Here is a 23597-nt window from a genome sequence, read left to right as displayed (position 1 = left end):
GATATATTTCTGTACCAATCGGACGTCAATTTCCTGTTAAATGTTGACTTTGCTTATTTTGCATATTCACATCAGAGCGGGGGTATCACTAGTGAGCATTGGCTCACAGATATCTTGTTTCTCCTTGTAATTTTAGATGTTGCATGTGTACATCCACACATTACAGAAAAGCAATAGAATTCATATTACGTGATCATAACACTGGCCTATATTCTTCATTCCTATTTGTTTTCCAGACTCTTTCCCAGTGCTAATATCATCACCGAACTTTCTCAGACCTCCAACATGCGCTTCATGCAGTTTAGGGCCAATGACTCTTATGCTTATACTCTTGCCAAACTTGAAAAGGTATTACAATTCGTATTCTTAACTATTTTACAATGCTCAATTAATTCATTTTCTTTATGCAGCTTAGATTTATAGATGCATTGAAATTTTATAGTTTTTTTTTTATGAAAAGTAAACCCTCATCATTTGAAACTGATAATACACTTAGTCAAATGTGCACCTTGTCATAATTTGTTTTTCTGATTAATGCAGATTTGCTTTGAAATATTGTAGAAAGAGAGAACGAGGGGTTCTCACATCAGCTACATGTTCAGGCTGCCTTTTGCAGCCGGTAATGTCTTCAGTGCCAGTATGCTAGACACTCTGCTTTACCAGGTCAGATTGTTGTAAAGTATTTAAATCTGCATTTCAAATTCATTGCCAAATAATTTTTACAGTATACGAAATATTAGATAAAGTTGTCATATGCATAAGATCAAACCAAATCAATAATGTAGAGTAAAGAATAAATTCTTTTTGACATGTACTAGTATGGAGAAAATGATTTTTTTTTCATTTTCCAGGCTTACCTTAAAGATTATTTGATAACATTTGTGCGGCTTCTGTTGGGTGTAGATCAGGCTGTTGGCTCAGGGCACCTGTCATGTGTACGTTGTATTGTTAATCACCTTCTTTATTCCTGTATGTTCTTTATCTTTAAAAACGAAACTTGTACAAAAAGTTTTATTTCACTGTTATGTTTTATATCTGTAGATGAAAATTACAAAGGAGGACCTATGGATACGAACCTATGGTCGCCTTTATCAGAAACTTTGCTCAACAACTTGTGAAATTCCCATAGGAATTTACAGGACAACCATTCAGCCACGAAGTGCCTCGGCCAGTGCTGAATCGAACAGTCACGGAAGCACTGTAAGTTGTCTAGAGTAGTGTTCCTTAGATTACAGTACTTGTGGCAAGTAGATAGCATGGGTTTCTCATAAGTTTGCATGAATTTAATTTTCATCATTTTGAAATTTATGTGATTTTACTTCTAGATAAAAAATTAACCAATAAATATATAAGTTATATGTTTTTTAACTATATTCCCTCTTTTTAAAAAATACAACATTTGAGATTCCAACAGAGTTATACACTAGATATTAGCAGCAGTCATTGTTAATCTACAGTAAAGACTGATTGCCAATCATCATGTAATGTATACCATTAGGCCTGAATTGGATTTTTTTGCTTCATTACTTTAGGCTCCACGAGATCAGTCTGCTCTGAACCTTGCCTTTAGAAATTCTGTTGTAAGTAACTTACTAGAGCATCATTTCTACTACTGTAACACCTTTGTTTCCTTTTGTTTATTGTGGATGTATAGTAGACATATTGTGCTGTTTGGTTTATTCATTTCCAACTTTCCAGCTATTGATAGATACTGCTATTGAATACACCCAACCCTACCCTACCCTTAACTGAGAATATGATTTGCTTTACATATGGTTCAAGCAAATGTGATAAATGGTCATGAAATGACTCTGTACAGCTAATTGCTGATCAATCAATTACCGTACAAATAATTAAGTAGGATTATGTCAAGCTTACCTGTGACATTATTTGATAAGAAAAACGGTGATGACTTGACAGATATAAATGATTTAGCCTCTGCTTTATGACCACTGTTAAAATTAGTTCATCAAATAAAAGGAGAGAATTGTTAATATATATGTTATTTTAGAATGAGAAAATGTGTATAGTGAAAATGAACAGTTACATATTCTATTCTCTGATCACAACTTTTTTATCTTATTTATTTTTAGAAAAAATAACAATAGCTAACAAATCTCTTTTGTATATTGTATAGCTTTTAAGGAACATTATAAAGATCTGTTATATAAATATCAACTTAAGGTTGAATCTAAAATGCTTTACCAAAACTCTATCCATCAAAATTCATGTATGATAATCAATTTAGAGCTTAAAATGAATGCAATCATATTCAGAAGATGTATTGTGATCCATTGAAAAAGCATTTGATGAAGCAGAATCAACCTTAAGTTACATGTACTAATGATTATGACATTTGGAAAGCCAATATATTTTGTGCCTAGTCATGTTGTATATTCTGATGTATAGATATTGTACTGTTCTACACTTTTCCTCGCTATTGCTTTTTCACAGATAAGAAGAAAGCCAAACCCTTCCCGAGCCAAGAGTGAAAAAGATGTACGCAATGTTCATTTCTATATCTATCTGCACTGTCATAATGATATCTGCCAAAAGTATTTCCAGAAGAATAAATATATGCTTAATGCATGTTCTTCAAAATTTTATTCGTCAGCAAGCTGTTATTCTTGTCCAACTTTCAGTCTTAATCTTTAAATCACAAAATGAATATAATGCTGTAATAATGTTCCCAGATGATTCCTTATGTTGTATGATAAATATTTGATAATAGATCAAGCTTATAAGATGAATAGAAGAAAAACATGGCAATAAGCTCTAGCATATAATATCCATAGCAGAATAACATAAGTATCGTAATGTTTAATTGAGACAAAAATTGAGAGTCGATTTAAGGTCAGACGACACGTTCCTCAATTTTATATAGGTAACTTTTTCCAGGAATTTGTTGATGGTTTCCTACTATTTTGACAAGCTTTCTTGCAAAAAATTAGGGTACCTTACCAGGCATTTCTGCAAATTACTAGAGTATGCAATTTCCTATATAATCTTCTGGAAAATACACTTGTATTGCTGATATAAAAATAAATACATATACAGCACAGCAAAATTCACTATATTGGAACTCTATCTTGGCCGGGTGGGGCTTTGAACTCACCTCTAGAACCTATACGCTTCTGGCAGTGAGCGGCCATGGTTCTAACCACTCGGCCATCTAGACACATAACCACATCCAATTAAATTTTAATCATTTTTAAAATGATTATAAAATTAATATTTTTTATTGGAACTCTTTATTACGAGGAGATACAAAAAAGATTCTCGAGGAACGTGTCGTCTGACCTTAAAGACTTTTGTTTAGTACAGTCATGCACGTGTACATTCTATGTTTGTCCTGGTATTAGGTGAACCTAAGCATGGTGGGAATAGAAGTAGACAATAACAACCAAATGACCCCCGAGAGACACGAGATCAGTCAGATGGTCAAGTGTCGGATGCACAGTCTGGGACAACCCATGAACGACTATGGTAAGGGGAAAGGTAATGAAGGTCAAATATGGAAACGGTGTAGATGTTGTAAAATTGTGATGCTAAAATCATTGAAAATTACTGTGTGCTATGCAAAAATAATGAAACATTTTATTATTTCTGGCATTAGATTAACAGTTGCTACCCTGGTACAGGGTGTCCCAGAATATCTGATACCATTTGAAATGCATATAAATTAAAAAGTGTTTGGCCAAAACTTGTGAATTGTGACTCAAATTAATTTTTTCCCACAAAAAAGTTTTTGAGAAAAATATTTTTTTCATTGAATTATGATGTCACAAAAATGCATCATATTTCTTTGGTTGAATTGAATTTCATTCATAATGAATCGGACAAGAGAGCAAGCATCTTCCATTTTAAAACTTTATTTTTTTAAACACTCCAGATTTTAATAGTTTTATGATATATGGGGAAACAACTCGACAAACAACAGATTATTTAAAAAGTGACAAGATTAGAGAAAATTGAACCCGTACAGTGGTTGTTGTGAGAAATATTACTCAACCAATTGACGTTGTCATTGGTAAAATAGGACGTCATTTTGACGCACCATCTTTTCGTTCTGTTTTTAAAAACAATGCTCAATTTCTCAAAAATTTATGAATGTTTGTGAAATTTGTTGAGTGAAAATTTACATCATATACAGTTATGAAAATACCATTGATATTTTGTTAAATAAATTTAATCAAAAGTTATTTAAAGTGTAAATGGTATCAGATATTATGGGACACCCTGTACCATATTTATAGTTATTTATTGTCTTCTCTCGGACATTAATAGCTATATATGCAATATCAAGCACACATACCACATACTACATGATGTATTTGTTATCTAGCTTCTGTACATTATTTCAGATGAAGTGAATGACAAGAGGAACACCATTTCCTATGTCATTGTCAACCCAAGCTATGATCAAAAGTTGCAACTGGATGATGTCATGTGAGTTTGTCAAATTTTATTCATAACTTGATAATTTTTTATAGATGTTTTTCATATATATATATATATATATATATATATATATATATATATATATATATATATATATATATATATATATTCACACACACACACACATGTATATATAAAAGCATTGATTGTCCATTGACACCTCTGTTGAATTTTAATTTGTTAGAGCTCAAGTAACATATTTGTTATCAATTTTATCTGCTTGAAATTATCTAAGGTACTTCTTGATACTTTACATTCATATTTAAAAGGCTGATTTATGGGTGATTATTGAACCTCGAATTTTATCTACACTTCAAAAAAAGTGAATGGAGTTGTGTCCCTTTGCTGGGTAAACTCAAAGATCAAAAGTGAAAAAAAGAAACTTTCCTTTTTCTTTACGTTTATACCAAACATAAAGATAAATCTTGGAATGAATTCATTTTGTGTATATGTAATCCTTTATTTGAATTGTTATTTAGATTTTTCTGTTTTTGTGATTCACTCAATAAATGTTTGTTTCATTTTTTTCCAGCTATTTAATCAGGCCAAGCTCTTTGTCTCCACAACCTTCACCTCTGATTGACGAGAGAAAATTCCATTCCAACCAGACCATGACAAAACGAGAAGAACCCACAGGGGCAGATAATCCCGATACAGAGTCTAAGTGTCAGAGAGACTGTTCCAATACACACCCAGAGACTCAGAGATTTGGTAAAGCCAAGAGTTTATCTGCACTGGAAGAAAAACCAGACATTTCATGTGATATGAGGAAAAGCAGGACTTTTTCACCAGCTGATTTGAGAGTGGTATTTATTAATTTCTAAAGCATATATAATGTATAGAGGTTTTAAGAGATTATAACAAAGAAGATTGCTAATTTGTTATATGACTTTTTATGCCCCCCTTTGAAGAAGGGCAGGCTAATTGCTTTGGTGCTGTTTGTATGTCTGTTGGTCAGTCCACCAACAGTTTTTGTATAGTTTCTTCACAGTGGTTGTACATATTGAATTGAAATTTAATGTACAGATTTATCACAATGATGTCTAGGTTAATTTGGTTTTTGATAGAGTTATACCTTTTGGAATTGAAAAAAATTATTTCAATTTTTACACATTTTTATCATGAGAATACCTTTGTCAATGTTGGTTTTCGCCAATTTTTGTAGGTTACTTTATAATCCTTGGACTTGCAAAGATTCCAATTACATGTATTTGCAGTTTCTGTTTATTTTCTAATTTCATTTCATTGCATCTGCCCATATTGTATACTGACCATGATAAAGGCTTGTGCACCCTATATTAATGACTATTTCCAAGGGAAGGGACATAAGTGTCTCACAAACATCTCCTGTTTATGTTAATATATTCATATACCCCATTCATTTTGACAGATAAGCAGTATATGTAAATGTATGTTATGACTTTTATCTCCTCAGATTCCAGACAAGTCAGGTGAAAGCAGTGAGAATGACTGGGAGTCTGATTACTGCCACTCATTGGAGGAGAGTGAAGAACAACCAAGTTTTCACCTCGGTAACAAAACAACAGATGACAATCCATCCAGCCAGAGTGTTGCAGGAATAAGTGGAACTATTGTTTGATTGGTTTACTTTGCCACCAGTTGATCTAGTGTGCTAATACATGTATACTGTTATCCAAAAAGTACTTGTCTTTTCAAACTTGGACTCCAAGGAAGCTGAAGATTGACCTACCAGTATACATAAAACAGTGAATTAAAAAGATACATGTACATGTATTTGAATTTTTAAGTGAATACAAACAAATGAAAAATGTTTTTTTAATATTCACAACATAGTTTATTGTGGGTAAGGAGGATTTTGTGAGAGATTTTCGAAAATGCTTATCCATATGTTGTGTTTTACATTTAAAGGGGTCCTTTTATTTGCCTGTTTTTCATTTGATCTTAATTTTTTTATTTACCTATATACAGTTACTTTATTTACCAGTACAAGTAAAGTTTTTTTGTTTAATAGTACAGTTACGTGTCTATTAAGTAGTACAGTACATTATTTACCTGTACAGTTACTTTGTTGACAGGTACAGTTACTTCATTTACATGTACATTTACTGGTACTTTTTTTTTACTTGTTCAGATACTTTATTAATATGTACTGTGACTTTATTTACCTGCACAGTTTTACATATTGTCAAAAAAGCTACTGTTAAGAAAATTTCCATTTTATTTATCTACATTTTTCTTTAATACATATTTTATTGGGATATTTTGTAAACTTTATTTGAGACAGTGATTTTTTGGCATTGATAGATTATACTAGTACTTGTACATATATATATATGACATGTATACTAACATAAAATGGAGTAATTGTCTGTGACATTTTAATATCATAATGATTGGAACACACATTAACCTTAAAGTAGGATATAGATGTACATATAGTTTTGACAATACAGTTGAACTTGGATATCTGGAACACTGATATCTCGAATATATTTGATATGGCAAAGTGATTTGTAAGTCCCGACTACTTATTTTTTAAGTATTTCAACCTCGATATCTCGAATACTCTTATATATCAAAGTATTTTAACAGCCCCATCTAGTTCGAGATTACAAAGTTTGACTGTATTATACCTTGAAGAGAATAACCTTTCTTATAAATATGATTAAACATTATATATTCAAATAACTGGAAAGGATATTTATTAAAGTTCTTAGTTCTTACTTTACTGGATAAAAAAGTTCATGGTTAGGAAATTATTTGAATTTTCAGGTTGATCTGTTTCAGTTGTATTTCATTTATTATCCTACATTTTTAATCCTTTTAGTTAATAATGATATTTTTACAGCAAATTTATATCATATTGTTTTATTCAAACAATTTTAAATGAGACAATTACCGTATACAGTATATGTGTAATTTGTACTACTTATATATATTTGATGAATTTACATTACATCTGTCAAACAGTTGTAATTGGTGTGTGAAATTTTATTTCAATTAACGGTACATGTATATGTACATATATATACATATATTGCAATGATATTACAAAACCTTTTTTTTTTAAACATACCGGTAGTTTTGTTTTTTGGATTGTTTAGAGTTGAATGTTGTTTATTTTGATTTCATTTTTGATGTCCTTATTCCCCCTAGTCTATGTCTCTCCTATATGTCTTTCCTACATTGAACCATGGTATTTTTTGAAACCAATTATCATTGTTTCATATATTTTTAACAATTTGTCCATGTTTTTTTTTACAGTACATTTTTTTAAAATTTACATCAAATTTTGTTGTTGTTTTTATTTCAAAACATGTGTTGAAATAAATGATATGAATTGTAACATGTTATCATTTTTTTAGTTTTTTGTTCAATAAGAAAATTTAAGAATTAACATTCTTTTTAAGATGGATGGATGTTGGTATTAAAATCTATCCTGATGATCTACATGTACATGTAGATAGAAAAAAGTCACGTCCTGTTCACAAAAAACAAGTTTTTCTTTTAAAGCACTGGAACTTTCATGTAAATAAGTCTTATTTCTACAGATTTCATACAACTTCCCTTTGAAAATGCAAAAAGAGAAGGAAAAAAGAGAGGGGAAGAGAAATAGTGTGAATTAATATTGGTCAAAATTAATGTCTTGCACGTAGTGGAGGGACCAAGATAGAAAAAGTCGCTTATTTTTCGAGTTTAATGGACCGGCATACCTCACAACTTAAAGTTGTTTTTAGCTCACCTGAGCTGAAAGCTCAAGTGAGCTATTCTGATCACATTTTGTCCGTCGTCCGTCTGTCCGTCCGTCCGTCCGTCTGTAAACTTTTTACATTTTGAACTTCTTCTCTAAAACCGCTTATCCAATTTCAACCAAATTTGGCACAAAGCATCCTAATGGGAGGGGGAATATAAATTGCAGAAATAAAAGTCCGATCTGTATTCAAAGTGGAGGAAACCTTGAAATTGTAGAAAAAGGGGGGTGCATTTTTAAAAATCTTCTCAAGAACTACCGAGGCAAATACAACGTAGTTTAGCATAAATTATCCTTATGTGAAGGAAAATATAAATTGCAAAAATTAAGGGGTAATTCTGTTTCAAATCTGAGTTATTACGAAAATAATAATAAAGGAAAGGCGTGTTTCAATCAGTTTAATAGCTTCGGGATCGGCATCCGGTAAAATGGGTAGGCAAGACTTGGCCAGGGCAAAACAAAAGATTGGCAGTTATTAATCGGCCAATCTCATTAAAATTTCAGGATATTTGATGGACTAGTATATTTGTATTCGCTGTAAATATTGCTGCAAAATAATGCCAGGGACGTATATATACTTAGTATATACGTCCCTGATAATGCGTATTTGGAATTGCATGACGATTGCCGATCTGCCCCGGCTTTTATTTTGCCACGGCCCGGGTTTGCATTTTACCAAGACTCGTATTCCATACTTCTAAAACGAGGTTCGTTGATGCGAAAAAGGGTCGATCTGACTATGATGAATTTGCTTGTTGTGCAACAGTTCGCGTATGAAGGGAAATTTTGAAACATGCAAAATATATTTGTGCCGATTTTGTGAAGTAAATTGAGGCTAAATATTTCAATGCGTTGACAGTTTTCACACATGACGTTGGTGTTAGCTTGTTCTGATTTTCGTTTCGTTTTCATTATTTATGCTTTGTAACCTGGAAACTATCGTCTGTATTTCGTGATTTTTACGTATCAAATCAAACAGAGACTTCGGTAAATCAAACAGTTAACTGTTTACCTGCGCAAATTAAGCAAAATCTGATGTAGGGGTAGGTGTAGGTGCCTACTGAAATACAATTCATTCTATCGGTAATTCGGCATTATCTTTTGCGTAATGGTAGATTAATGCAATAAGTTTTGTTGAGATGCTCGGCATTTCCTCGAGTTTATTCAGTTTAAATAGAGTTTGATATCGCTGACGGAAATATGTAGGTATATACATGTATATATATGATTCATTTCGAAAAAATAAATTGTGTTCTTTATTTGTTATACATGTAGTGCATGTATCTTGTGTTTAATTGTTTACAATTTCTAATTACTAACCATATTTGAGTGTTAAGCTTCGAATTATAAGCAAGATACAGAGATTTGCTCATATTTCTATGTTTGTACACAGATCTTAAAAACTAAAGATTAAAAAAGTAAAAAAAATTGTCAATATTTATTAAGAAAATTTTCAAAGTCTGTTCTTCCAGAAACCAACTTTAACAACTTGTATTGTAAACTTAACCTTTTTAGCTCACCTGAGGGTGGGGCCACAATGGGGGGTCGAAGTTTAACAAATGAATAAATAGAGTAAATCTTTAAAAATCTTCTTCTCAGAAACTAATCAGCCAGGAAAGCTATAAATTGTGTGAAAGCATCATCAGGATGTAGATTCAAATTTGTGAAAATCATGACCCCCGGGGGTAGGGTGGGGCCACAATGGGAGATCGAAGTTTAACATAGGAATATATAGAGTAAATCTTTTAAAATCTTCTTCTCAGGAACTAATCGGCCAGGAGAGCTGACACTTGTGTGGATGCATCCTCAGGTAGTATAGATTCAAAGTTGTGAAAATCATGACCCCTGGGGATAGGGTGGGGCCACAATGGGGGATCGAAGTTTAACAAAGGAATATAGAGTAAATCTTTAAAAATCATCTTCTCAGAAACTAATCAGCCGGCAAAGCTGAAACTTGTGTGGAAGCATCCTCAGGTAGTGTAGATTCAAAGTTGGGAAAATAATAACCCCTGGGGGTAGGGTGGGGTCACAATGGGGGGGTCGAAGTTTAACATAATTATATAGAGTAAATCTTTAAAAATCTTCTTCTATGAAACTGATTAGCTAGGAAAGCTGAAACTTGTGTGGAAGCATCCCCAGGTAGTGTAGATTCAAATTTGTGAAAATCATAACCCTGGGGATAGGTTTGGGCCACAATGGGAGGTCAATGTTTTACATAGGAATAAACAGAGTAAATCTTTAAAAATCTTCTTCTCAGAAACTAATCAGTCAGGAAAGCTGAAACTTGTGTGAAAGCATCCTCAGGTAGTGTAGATTCAAAGTTGTGAAAATCATGATCCCCAGGGGTAGGGTGGGGCCACAATGGGGGGTCAAAGTTTAACAAAGGAATATATAGGGTAAATCTTTAAAAATCTTCTCAGAAACTAATCAGCCAGATGATTCTTTATAATTGTTAAGACTTTGGCCCCAGGACAATACTTTGGCCTCACGAGAAGGTTCAGAGGTTGATGTACGTTTATATCCCATATATAAACTATTGTTAAGGATCTTTTTGAGAACTGCAATACTCAGCATATGTTATGACTATAAAATCATCCTGTTAGAAAAGGGACTAATGATTATAAACATAAGAATATCCAGGGGAAAATGGATTTATACAGGATCTACATGTATTATTGTACTTTGTTCAGATAGTTTGTATTATGACTCCATTAAGCTGATTTTATCATACCTATAGTACCTCAGGTGAGCGATGTGGCCCATGGGCCTCTTGTTTCTTAAAGATATCATCCTCTCTAAACATTTTTGTCCAGTCGTAGAGTTTTCTCTAGTCAAATATTTTTTTTTAATGGGAAAAATTGAAAATATGAGTGGTTTATAATGTTTTCTTTACTTTGTTGTCAACCATTCTTGGTCTTCGTTATTAAAAATTAAAATTACGATATTTTCTTGATAAATAGTAATTGCTGTCTAAAAGTCCAATGCAAGTAAATATTTTTAAATATATGTCTTGTAAATAAAACAAACATCGATCAATATTAAGTCTAGCATTCATAACTTGCTGAACACAATCTGTAGCGATAGTGTTGCATGCCTTGTTCCGTAAAACCACGTTTAATTATATATATTTACATTTTCCAGTGCCTTTGCCTGTGATAACACTACGTATTGATTTTGTTCTATTTAACCCATAATACAAATGACGCCAAATCGAGGCGCCAGCGGGGTTTGCTTTTTAATATTTAAATATATAATCGTACGATGGCTTAAAATTACATGTATATAAATATAAGTAATAAGGAATCATTCTTTGAATATTATGAGATGATAATTTCGGTCGGGGTGTGATCAAATCTATCATAAAGCCCTTCGGGCTTTATTTGATTTGATCACACCCCGACCGAAATTATCACCTCATAATATTCAAAGAATGATTCCTTATTCCTTATTAATGGTGAAAAAAATCGCAACTGAGGCAACTTAACTAATGATTCATATATGTTCAGACAATATACATAGTGAAGTGATGACAAACCTATAAATAATATTTTTAGTTTCGTAAATCGACATACTTGGTGATAGCATGCATTCTTCCAAAATTGCACATTCTTCTTCGAATAGTTTTGCCCAATTTTAGAGATTTCTCATCAATCAGTTTTATAAGACAATTTTTAAATTAATTATATCTACTTGTATTTATGATTGTTTGACGAAATAGTTAAAAATTTTGATTACAATTTAATAAAATATATAATTCCTGAAATTATCTGATACGAAGAAGAAAAGGCGAACAATATTGTACTCTTAGTTCGCTGACTAAATTTTATCAATAACAAATGATCAAATTATAATCAGTTTGTTACATTGATTTTGATGTGTTTCATTATTATGGAGTTCTTAAACATTCAGAACATTTTTATAAAATTTTTGCTAGTATTGATTATTGTTATGAAAACTACACTAAGCTAGACTCTGTCCCAAGTTTCTGCCTTCACCACTTTTGCTTATTATAAATACCGTACCGTAGTGCCCAAACTACTTTTTTCACTAGAGTGAAAAAAGTCCAGATTATCTGTTTTAAACCCCCCTTTACCCCTTCTGGTATCAATAACACAACCAAAAAAGAAAGTCTACGGGGATTTTGCACTGCAGCTGCCATGAAAACATCCGGATAATAACGTTGAAAAGTTATGAGAGGTGTTCGGAGAAATTCAGAATAGTGAAAAGATGTAAACATTTCCCATTATAAATTTCCGTTATAAATTTGTTTCCGTTCATGTTAATTTCTCCGGGTAAAAAAAATGAAGTGTCAATGAAGAAATCTAGATTATTCCCCTTCTATCGATTTCACTTGTACTTCTTTGACAGGTATGTGCATGTGGGTTTTTTTTCGTTAAAATTCGTCTAAAAGCAAAATTTTAACATGGGACATACTATAATAGTTCCAAAGTATGATTAAATATGAGGAAGGAAATCTCAGTTGCACAGGTTTTTAAAAAAATTAAACCGTGTTTGTGTTAGTGGAAAAAACTTAGTTTTATTAAATTGCGAATATACTGGACGTGCGATCGAAGTACAGTTTGAGATTAATGTAGAGAAATCCCGCGAGTTTCCAAAAAGTTCTTACTTAAAACTCGCAAATTGTTTATTTTGTTTGCCCGAAAGAGTATGATTTAACTTTATTTTGACAATTTTAGAGGTAGCGCGCCTTCCGGGGTTGCCAGCAATATATGGTTCCTTGTTATTATATATTACTAGTATATGTAAAAGCGCAAAATGCCATACTGAGAATCGGCGATTGTAAAGCCATTGATATTTATGCAATAAAAATTATGATTCAAATGTATTTGTTAAAATATTGAAATCTAATAACTTTATAAAGCCATGAAAGATACTGTTAAAACTGTATGAATACACTTTGCGAATTCATGCGCCATGCGCACAAATATTAACGTCTTCATGTGTTTTGATTATATTTATTTTTGTAAGATTAAATGAAACTTTCAATCTTACATAACCAATTTGATATGTCCTTTTGAAAAACAATCATTAATATATATCTATTCCTTAATAAAAAAAGATTTTTCTCAACAAAGTTTCTGGCACTATATTTTTTGTTAGAATCAAAGTCACACGGGGGACGATTTGGCCGTTTCTTTTAGCTAACGTACTTATGTACATTAAAGGGGCATGGTCACGATTTTGTTAAAAAATTATTTTCCCGATTTTAATGTTTTCAATGCTTCAGTAAGGCATTTTTAAAAGGCAACCAAAATTTAAGTGTCATTCGTTGACTTATAAGCGAGTTACAGAGCTTACAATTCTTTGCTATGTATACAAAGCTTTTGTTTACATTTTGAACGTTGAAGGGATAACTCCAGTTTTAGACCAAAAATGAATGTGGTTAACGTTAAGATCTGATTATTTATGCTTAAAATGAATAAGAAGATGGAAAAATCAGCTTGGAAAAGAAGTTTTACCGGTATATAGAACCAATGTAAACAAAAACACGGCACGAGCCTTGTTTACATGACAAAGAGAGCCCTGTATCTTGCTTATAATTTCACTGCTGACTCTCCAATTTCATTTGGTCATTGGAAATGCATTCCTGAAGCAATGTAAATAATAAAAACAGAAAAATAGAATTTGACCAAAATCGTGACCATGCCCTTTTAACAGTAATTTAGTGAATTTTACTTACTTTTCATTATCAATTTATTAATTAGTTTAATAAAGATGTCAATATAAACAATAAAATACTTTCTTTGATGATTCATGCCGGTTATGAAGGTAGAGATCCCGAATGAATTACAAAAAGAAAGCCTTTTATTGTTGAGTAATCTCAGCAAGATTCGTCGAGACTGAAAAATTTTGTTGGAAGAGACGTCTATGGCACGCCAAATTCACAAAAATGAGCTAAACATAGTTTCACATTTGATAAATTAGGTTTATCGACTGGTAGAACCGTTTTAACAAGAGCTTGGACTTTGGGCAGTACGTGAGAAACTCCAATTTGATGAAGGCGGGGTCTATTTATGATAAACTGCCCAGTCATTGGCGAATAGAAATGAATATATTGAACGCAATGACACAATGACTTCACATACACCCCTGCCAATGTTATTGTCATTTAAATTTTAGACAATGTGGTTTTATTTGACCCTTTCAGTTTCGCAGTAAAAATCGTGCCTCGTATTTATATTCTATTCCACAGAATCTAGGTACTTGTAATCAAATAGAAAATCTAGAGGTTTATTGATTTTAAACTTTATCTTCATTAATTGGTGGATAAAATGTGTTCTAGAAATAAATGTGACAATACAAAAAATAGTTTTTGTCTGCTGTTGCAAAAGTTAACATGCTTAGTAAAGATCCCCCCCCCCCGGGGGATCAATTTTCGATCCGCGCCTGGCATAGTAATAGTATCAATAGTGAAACAGACAATACTATTTTATGCAGAATGTTCCTTGAAAATGGCTCGATAAACTAAGTTTTGAGGCAAAACAGACACCCATTATTTCTTTTTTAAAACATGGTATTGCACACCACAAGCATCAAACATGGCTATGATTTTATTTTAAGCAACCCAATGTTTATATTTTCATCCACTCTACACGTGGTTGAACACGAACGATAACTCTGTTCTGAATATTATCGTTCAATATAAATAACCGCTATAAAAAAAAGATTGTCATGTTTTAACATAAATCAAAGTAGGATATGATATGAAAAACGACCAGTACTTACGTATTTTGAGAATATTATCCGAACACTTATACTTCCGCTCGAAATTTTACAGGAACTGAACAAATCTCGGTGAAGTCTCGTGAACTTTCATTCGAGCACCTCTGGATTTATTACATACTAAGCAACGATAAAGAAAAAATTCCGAACACATTCGCAGGGGTGACATAGGGATGTATGAAGAACCATTTTAACAAGAGCTTGGACTTTGGGTAGTTGTGTCAAACAGCAATGTGACGTAAGCCTATCTATTTCATTGCTGGCCACTCAGCCATGGCTCTTTGAAATCAACAAGATTTGTCTGGCTTTTGAGCTAAGACTACGCAATAGGTGTTTATTTCGCTTGAAACCGCGTCATTCTTAACTTGTTTTGACGCAAGAAATAGATAGCTACGTCCAACCAAAAGTCCAAGGTCTTGTTAAAATGGTTCTAAATTTCGCTGAAACAGCGTCAATTTCACACAGCAGAGCAGATCTTGGCAAACAACTTTCCGGTTTTGACAGTCTATATGAATAAGAAGAAAGGATGTCAATATCTGACAGCTTTTTTGATGAGCAAACTAGATAGTAACATCCCACAGAAAGACCAAGCTCTTGTTAAAACGGTTCTAACTATAGTTTACGAACCGCAAACTATAGTTAACGATTAGGTAACGTTAATAACGATAGATTTTGCTGATAGATATAAACTATAATTTGCATTCGTTAACTATTGTTAAGAGGTGTTAATTATAGTTTCACACTCTTGGAACTACCGGTATATTTATCAGATAAACTATGTTTTGCAATCGAAAGTGATTGTTTTCAGTGTTACTTCTGAAACAAAGATGACCGCGTTAACTATGGTTTATTGATGTGAAATATAGATTAACGTTGTTAACTATAGTTTTCTGTCCGTAAACTATAGTTTACAACGGTTAAACCTAGTTTATCGACTGTGAATCTATGATTAGCTCAATTTTGTGAATTTAGTGTGCCATAGCGTCCGTCAAAATTTTTCAGTTTCGACGAATCTCGCTGAGATTACCAACATTGAAAATTGTACCTTAGTCGTTTATTCTTTAAAAGATAAAAAGACGAATCATATATTATGTTATAAGAATAAAGACGAGTATGTAAGTTCTTTAAAAAGAACATGTCAGGTTGATAAGATGCTTTATTATATTACTTGTTTAAAGTATAACCCATTATTCCCGTCCCCGCTTTACTCTTTCACCTGTTCACACTTCATGTATTTATTTCTTCTCTTTCTTCTTTCCTTTTTCTGGCATTTTGAAAGGGAGGGGGTAGCAACCCCCATAACCACCCTCTGGATCTGTCATTAGAATATAACCCAGTTTATTCAGCCAATCAAATGTCCCCATTTCTCGCCAAGAATGCAGTCTTCTTGGTGAAGAATTCTCTTTTTCTCGAACACTGAAGAGTTTTTGATTGGTGGAAACTTTGAAAAGGGGCGTTTCGGAAACTCTTTGTTGCGTGACTTTATGTATATCCCCCCCCCCCCTCCTCCATACACACACACACACATCAAAGAAAAGCTGTCCGTGAAATATACTGTTTTAAATCACAATGAATTACACGAGATTCACACATTTAATTTTTTATTCATTTTGAATTCACAAATTTTTGTCACCTTTACATGTTCCGTCACATGATAAATTTCCTGCATTTTTCTCGCAAACACAGTTGTTGTCTTGAATAGCAGATATTTGCTATGTATCCAAAATTGCTTGGGCATAGTATTCGACGCATTGACATTCATTGAAGAGGGAAAACGGTCTTTACATGTATTTGGTTACCTTGTACAGATTTAAATCATATGTATAGATTTTTAACACAATTTCAATATCCCATTTAATCAAAACCGATATCCTCGAGTCCACGTTAAAATACACGTGTTCGATTTTCACATAAAGAAATACACCGGGCTCCATACATGTCAATTAATATTTGGACACAATAGGGGGCGGTGTATTTTCCTCAGATCCTTGATTTGATTGACTTGGGTTCTGTTCTAAGTAAATAAGATCATATGAAGAGAAATCTTTGTCAAGAAGAATGGGATACGCTTCGCTTCGCTCACTCCGCCCATTCTTCATGACGAAGATTTCTCTTCATATGATCTTACTATTACCTATTTTTTTTTCTTTTATAACGAAGTGGAGGCATATGGCATCGCCTTTGTAAATACATATGGAACGCCAAATTAACATATATTCAAATATTTGTGCCTATCTTCAAATAATTGTACCTATCTTTAATTCAATTGTACCTATCTTCAATTCAATTGTACCTAGATGAATTTGAAACACATACATTAGAATGCAACGGTTGTGCACCAGTGCATAGCTTTATTATCTTATACATGATAATTATTGATGTGAAATATAGATTAACGTTGTTAACTATAGTTTTCTGTCCGTAAACTATAGTTTACAACGGTTAAACCTAGTTTATCGACTGTGAATCTATACAACGAAGCATATGGCATCGCCTTTGTAAATACATTTTCATCAATAGAAGCGCGGTTTCCAGAAAATGCATTCATCTAGTATCTTTACATTCTCAGAAAGCGCACTTTCGTTTTACATGTACCATTATCGGTACATATAACACTTGTGGTCGGAAAAGGTGCACATGTAAGTCCTTGCATGGGAAGAGAGATATATATACCATATCTATATATAAATAAGGTACATGGATAGAGTACATGTATATATAAATGCATAATTAGAGTATTTATCTCTCTCTTCCCATACAGGGAATTACAACGTCTTGTTGATAGAAAATCAGAGCCCATAGTTAAATTGTTTACAAACATCGAACATACTGTGCAAGCTGACAAGGTTTAAGGTTTGGGCTTTACTTAAAAATTAACTTGCATAATCTGAGTATATGTTTTAAATCTTTAATGTCTATATTTAAACAATATATGCTTTCTTTACGTTCTTTGATGATTCTTGTGGAACAGAAAGGTGGCGGCATTGCAGAAAAAAATACATTACCTGCATTGTAGGTATTTATAACAAGTTTTAAAAGTATTTCTAAAAATGTATATCGTACAGAAGACGGCGATAGTCAAACTTAGAGCTGTGTTGTCCATTGGTCGGAGTGTTCTTAATCTATGCATCTACTAGTCTCAAACACTGGTACTTTGAAACTATTTGGCAGATTTTAAATTCACGGTAATTGTGTGGTCAAAATATGCATGATTAGTAAAATATTAGAATATGACATGCTTTAGGTTGAAATAGTAAAAAAAAAAATTAACTTTGTAAGTGCAGATGACAATTTTGTAAGTGAAATTATGGATTGAAGTTGTGATTTACATTTCAGCAAATATGAATGATTATCATCTTAAGATACATCCATCAGAGATGGCAAAGAGACGAAGAGGTGGACCTAAATTGGAGGTAATCTTTTTCCACTCTCATTTATAATGTTAACTTTTCCCTTTTGCAGTGTGAACAGCCACTCATTAGGTTCTTCACTGAAAACCAAGAAGTCAGAGGCCAAGAATAAGGATAAAGCACATAAAGATTAGAGCCCTTTTATCGATAACAAGACCTTGGACTTTTAGTAGGACGTAAATATCTATTTCTAGCACAAAACAGTTTAGATAGGAAGCTGGTTTCGAGTGATGCTGTTTTGAGTGATAGATGCACAGATTGTGCAGTCTTAAATATAGCTCAACAGTCAGACAAATGTTGTTGATTTCAAGGAGCCATGTCCGAGTGGCCAGCAATGAAATAGATATGCCTACCTCACATTGCCGTTTGACCTAGCTACCCAAAGTCCATGCAAGCTCTTGTAAATATGGGTCCTAGACAGACAATGATAAGACTCTTCTTCTACATGTTCAGCTTCAATATCACACATACACACAGTTACATGTTACTTTCTTATGTAGTATTTTATGTTTTAGTTCCTCAAGTTGAAGTTTTGCGTGATCGAGGAAATCGAGGATAGAATTGACTCCAGAACAAATTCGCCTTACAGTTACACCACGGTATTAACCTCAGGGGGACGGGTGTACGGGCTTGGAATTGATCCATCTCAAGTTGAACGAATTCAAAAAGATAAATTCTACCGAATCCATACCCCAACCCCAATCAATGGAATTTTTCATTTGGAGGAGAAGACAAAGGTATTTTCATAAGCAGTAAACTTTATTTACACTGTGACCATCTTATCATGATTTTCTCTATCTTAACTAGCAAGAAAAATCATTTTAATAATCTTTTTCATAGTGCATTGAAGCAGACACTATAAATTAACTATTACATATTAAAAAGGAAACATAAAATATTTTTTCAAGGAATATGGACAAAAATTATCTTGTGTCCATAATATCTTGTGTGCACAATTTATATTTGCCATTCTTTAATCATTTGATTGATTGCGTTTTAAAGGAGCTAATATTTGTCAAATATCAATAAAATGCCTTATATAAATATATAATAGAATGGAGGGATCATTATGAAAATACCAATTGGGTTTTAAATAGAGACCTTAGTAAATATTTTAAGTACACAATCTGGCATAACAGTTTTAAACCGGGTTTTCCAACGGAAAAATCTGGTAATTGAAATGGTGGGTGGGCGAGCTGCCAAAAGGGTACCCTCATTGTACGGATAACTCCTCCTACAATTATCAAGATAAGTAGTTGTTCTTTTGCAGATCAATTGTACATATATTAGAGGTGTGCATATTGCTAAGATTTTGATTTCTGATAATTTATGGAAAAAATACCAGCTTTTGAACTTAATCATTTTTTGGCAAAAAATTTGCATATAGGGTACACTCATTGTACGGATAACTCCTCCTACAGTTATCAAGATAAGTAGTTGTTCTTTTGCAAATCAATTATACATATATTAGAGGTGTGCATATTGCTAGGATTTTGATTTCTGATAATTTATGGAAAAAATACCAGCTTTTGAACTTCGCAATTTTTGGCAAAATATTGCATATAGGGTACCCTCATTGTACGGATAACTCCTCCTACAGTTTTAAAGATAGTAAGTTGTTCTTTTGCAGATCAATTGTACATATATCAGAATTTTGCTCATTGCTAGGATTTTGATTTCTGATAATTTATGAAAAAAAATACCAGCTTTTGATCTTGGTAACTTTTTGGCAAAATATTGCATATAGGGTACCCTCATTGTACGGATAACTCCTCCTTCAATTTTCAACATAGGAAGTTGTTCTTTTGCAGATCAATTGTACATGTGTACATATATATCAGAGGTGTGCATATTGCTAGGATTTTGATTTCTGCACATTGCTAGGATTTTGATTTCTGCACATTGCTAGGATTTTGATTTCTAATAATTTATGAAAAAAATACCAGCTTTTGAACTTAATCATTTGTTGGCAAAATATTGCATATAGGGTACTCCATTTCACTGGATACAGTAGGTAGTTTTTATCAATTCAGGGTTGACATGGATTATGGATACAGTTCAAATAAAAGAAAACCCAGTTTGCTGTCACATTAACAGCTTTTCACTTGTTGAAAACATAAAATCACGGTAATTTAAACAATTCTGAACAATTTGCCTTTTTCAAATGTAAATATACCGGTAAGTAATAAACAGCAATGTTAAAAAGTTCACCGGGAAATGAACTTGGTTGGTACATGAATAAATCTTCCGAGAAGCCCTTCAGGCTTCACAATATTTGAACATGTGACCAACCAAGTTCATCTCCCAGTGAACTTTTTAACTTGCTGTTTATTTCTTAAGTAAACTTTCATGCCATCAGATTATGTCTTGAGCTCGAAATATTATGTCATGCACATTAATGAGATAATATGTTGTGTGCACAAGATGATTTCTGAATTAGAAATATTTATGTGTTCTTAACGTACCACCCCAGATACTGGAAACACAAATATTTTTTTTTTTCCCATCAACAGATGGAGGAGATTAAAAAGTTTGCCATAGCCCCAGAAAAGATCCAAGAAGCATTGTATCCTCCCTGTATGAAGGTTTCTGATCTGACCGAGGAAAAGTTGATTACTATAGCTATACGTACAAGATTGTCAGTGCAGGGATATGTGCAATTGGTATCAGTCTTGCTTTCTTGTTGTCTGTCTGTCTGTCTGTCTGTTGGTCTGTCTGTCCATCCACCTATCTTGATTGGTCCGTCGATCTAGCCTAAAGTTCTTAACAAACTTTTAGATTCTTTCATGGCAAATAATGATAATTTCACTTCCATTTGACTAGGTTAGTAAAATCTATGATGAAGACAGATGTCCAAAAAGAACTCTGATTCTGAGGGAGACAATGGAAGGCAGGCGACCAGCAACCATGTTCATAAGATTATGGAGGGAGGAGACAGAGATAAATCCTAAAGTGGGATCCCTGGTTCAAGTTCTGTCCCTGAAGCTTACCGACTACAAGGACAGCAGAGAAATCCACTCCACCCCCTCCACAGTGCTACGAGAGGTGTCGGAGGAGCAGCCCCCCACACAGACAGACACACAGGCAGCCAGTCAATAAACTCGCACTAAGTACCCGTTAATCTCATTTTCCTCACAGCGGTATAAAGAAGATGTAGACATTTTTTTCCCACTTCATTAATGTTAACCCTATTTCTACAACTTTTTGCTATTGAATTTATAGTTGTCATGCTCTGTAGATCCCTTTCAATGCGTTTGTCTGTCTGTAAGTAGAGGATGCACAGTGCACGTAACCTTAAACCAGTTCTCTAGTTCAAAGGTCAAGATTGAAAGACCTAACAGTGAAACATATACCAATGACTGACTGTGTATCTCTGAAAAAGGTGTGCAATGTACTGTACTTTAACCAAATTTTGACAATCATGATTTTATTTGTCCATAGAAAATTTCCTTTCCCTTTGGCCAACTTAAGCTCAAAATTCAACTATACATTACCAATGGGTAAAGGATTTTGCATTGATTTTTTGAGCCAATTTATTTTCTAGTTCGAAGTTAAAGGTAAAAATGTTAAATTCTTGTTATAGAACTACATCTGTATCTTACATCTCAATGGCTTTTGCTTAAAGCAGGGCTTTTTCAGGTGGTCCCTGTTTCATTATCTGTTTATTACTGTTGTTATTTAGCTGCATTTGTGAATTTTTGTTTTATTTATTTCATAATAATAAGAATTATATACCTGTGCTTTAATAAATTGTATACATATTTTTTAATGCACTTGAAATCTTACATTTGTTTAAATATTGCTGATAAATGTTTATTGCATTCACTTCTTGACTTGTTGTTATTCATTCAACAAAAATGCTTTCTATGCCTGCCAATCAATGAAATCAAAGTACATTATGTAATCCACATCTACATAATCAGCATTTCTTGGAATTTTGCATCATATATCAATAGAACCTCTTCTAAAGTCAAGGGTTTCTGAATGACTCCATTCTACCCGGTACATAAAGTGAAGCAGATCTTAAAACCTTCAACTTGGGAAGATGCAAGTCCCATTTGTCTATATATGAGCAATCATGTCTTGTTCATATCTTTTGTATGGAGAAGCATTAGAATCTATAAAATTACTTTACTTAAAGATTGTGTATGACCTGAGGGTGTGTCATGGTCATTTGGGCAAGTTCAAGTTCTCTGGAAAGAAAAAGTGCAAAATTTGTGTCCGGTCTTTAACATTCATAAGGAAAAACATTGGAAGTTTCTACTTCACATAAAGATTGCTTTTGACCTTCGGTTGGTCATGATTTCAACCCAAAGTCATTTGTGCAAGAATGAAAAGAAAACATGCAATTTCAAAGAAACCCAACTTATACAATATCTATATATTGTATAAACACAAACTGTAACCTATTGCAAATACCTAATTGCTTTTTGGGGGCAAATTGGGGGTCTGAACAACCTACGTGCAGTCAAACCTCAATGATCTACAACTTTGCATGGCATATCTGTTAAAATAAACTTGAATTACCAGTGATCAGTATCTCAAGATGCACCATCCGTGCAAGTTTTTTGAAGACCAGTAGTAACTTGGATATTGTCATCAAAGTGCACCTGCCCCTAAACCTTAACCTGCTCCAAAAACCTCAACCTCCTTCAGCATCTAAAATTCATGGTGCAGATTCAGCATCAAAGTCGTTCAGGTCCATAGGCAGGTCCGTATGCATCATCCATGCAAGTTTGGTGGAGATAGGACAAGTTATAACTTAGATACAGGACTTGCACCAAAAACTATAACAAGGTCTCAATACCGATGCCGAGGGTATAGCATAAGCTCCTCCTGACTTTGTCTCAGTGAGCTGAAAGGTGAGCAAGCTCACATATTCCATATTCTCCCATTACTTGACAATACTAAATATAATGAATAGCAGGGTATGCAATAAATACACAAAATTATTAAAAAAGTATAACTCTCAAAAAAATCATCACCTTAAAACTAACAGCAATACACACATCTATACTTTTGGTTTTAACAACAACAAAATTATAAATTCAGAAATGCCTAAATTCACATAAAAATAATTAAACCAGAATTTCCTTGTAATATGCACATCTATACATTGAGTCCTAATTCCCTAATAAGTTTTGGGAACTTCTGTGCAGCGGTGTATAAAGAGGATTTTAGCGTACAAATAACAGAACTGACTGATGGACAGGTCAAAAACATTATACATTGTACCTCCCACAGCAAGT

General features: G+C 33.1%; 2 protein-coding genes across 17 annotated transcripts in view; both read left to right on the top strand.

Annotated features, from left to right (window-relative positions):
• LOC105346291 (potassium channel subfamily T member 2) overlaps positions 1-7796 on the top strand; it is a 67674-nt gene extending 59878 nt beyond the window's left edge. For 11 of the 16 annotated variants that reach the window (XM_066075329.1, XM_066075337.1, XM_066075331.1 and 8 more), the window contains 10 exons: positions 237-348; positions 562-663; positions 852-935; positions 1042-1200; positions 1533-1580; positions 2455-2499; positions 3363-3498; positions 4365-4449; positions 4994-5267; positions 5897-7796. In XM_066075329.1, the coding sequence (XP_065931401.1) occupies positions 237-348; positions 562-663; positions 852-935; positions 1042-1200; positions 1533-1580; positions 2455-2499; positions 3363-3498; positions 4365-4449; positions 4994-5267; positions 5897-6061 (1210 nt within the window). In that variant the 3' untranslated portion in view covers positions 6062-7796. The remainder of the gene's footprint in view (positions 1-236; positions 349-561; positions 664-851; positions 936-1041; positions 1201-1532; positions 1581-2454; positions 2500-3362; positions 3499-4364; positions 4450-4993; positions 5268-5896) is intronic. The other 5 variants (XM_066075340.1, XM_066075326.1, XM_066075334.1 and 2 more) reach the window with 4 other exon arrangements.
• Positions 7797-17558: 9762 nt separating this feature from the next.
• On the top strand, positions 17559-22174 carry LOC105345693 (uncharacterized). Its single transcript, XM_066075324.1, has 5 exons — positions 17559-17577; positions 18301-18351; positions 18864-19085; positions 20862-21011; positions 21172-22174. Exons 2-5 carry the CDS (start codon positions 18316-18318, stop codon positions 21445-21447), a joined length of 684 nt encoding a protein of 227 aa, XP_065931396.1. The 5' UTR covers positions 17559-17577; positions 18301-18315; the 3' UTR covers positions 21448-22174.
• The last annotated feature ends 1423 nt before the right edge of the window (positions 22175-23597 follow it).

Source organism: Magallana gigas, chromosome 2 (assembly GCF_963853765.1).
Source record: "Magallana gigas chromosome 2, xbMagGiga1.1, whole genome shotgun sequence".
Lineage (NCBI taxonomy): Eukaryota > Metazoa > Mollusca > Bivalvia > Ostreida > Ostreidae > Magallana > Magallana gigas.
This window is presented reverse-complemented; position numbering and strand designations above follow the sequence as displayed.

Excerpts from the sequence above, each read along its gene's own strand:
- LOC105345693 (XM_066075324.1), top strand. The coding sequence starts at position 18,316 with ATGGCAAAGAGACGAAGAGGTGGACCTAAATTGGAG. Across the intron at positions 19,086-20,861 it reads ATTTGGAGGAGAAGACAAAG|ATGGAGGAGATTAAAAAGTT; the intron begins GTATTTTCATAA and ends TCCCATCAACAG. Across the intron at positions 21,012-21,171 it reads TGCAGGGATATGTGCAATTG|GTTAGTAAAATCTATGATGA; the intron begins GTATCAGTCTTG and ends CCATTTGACTAG.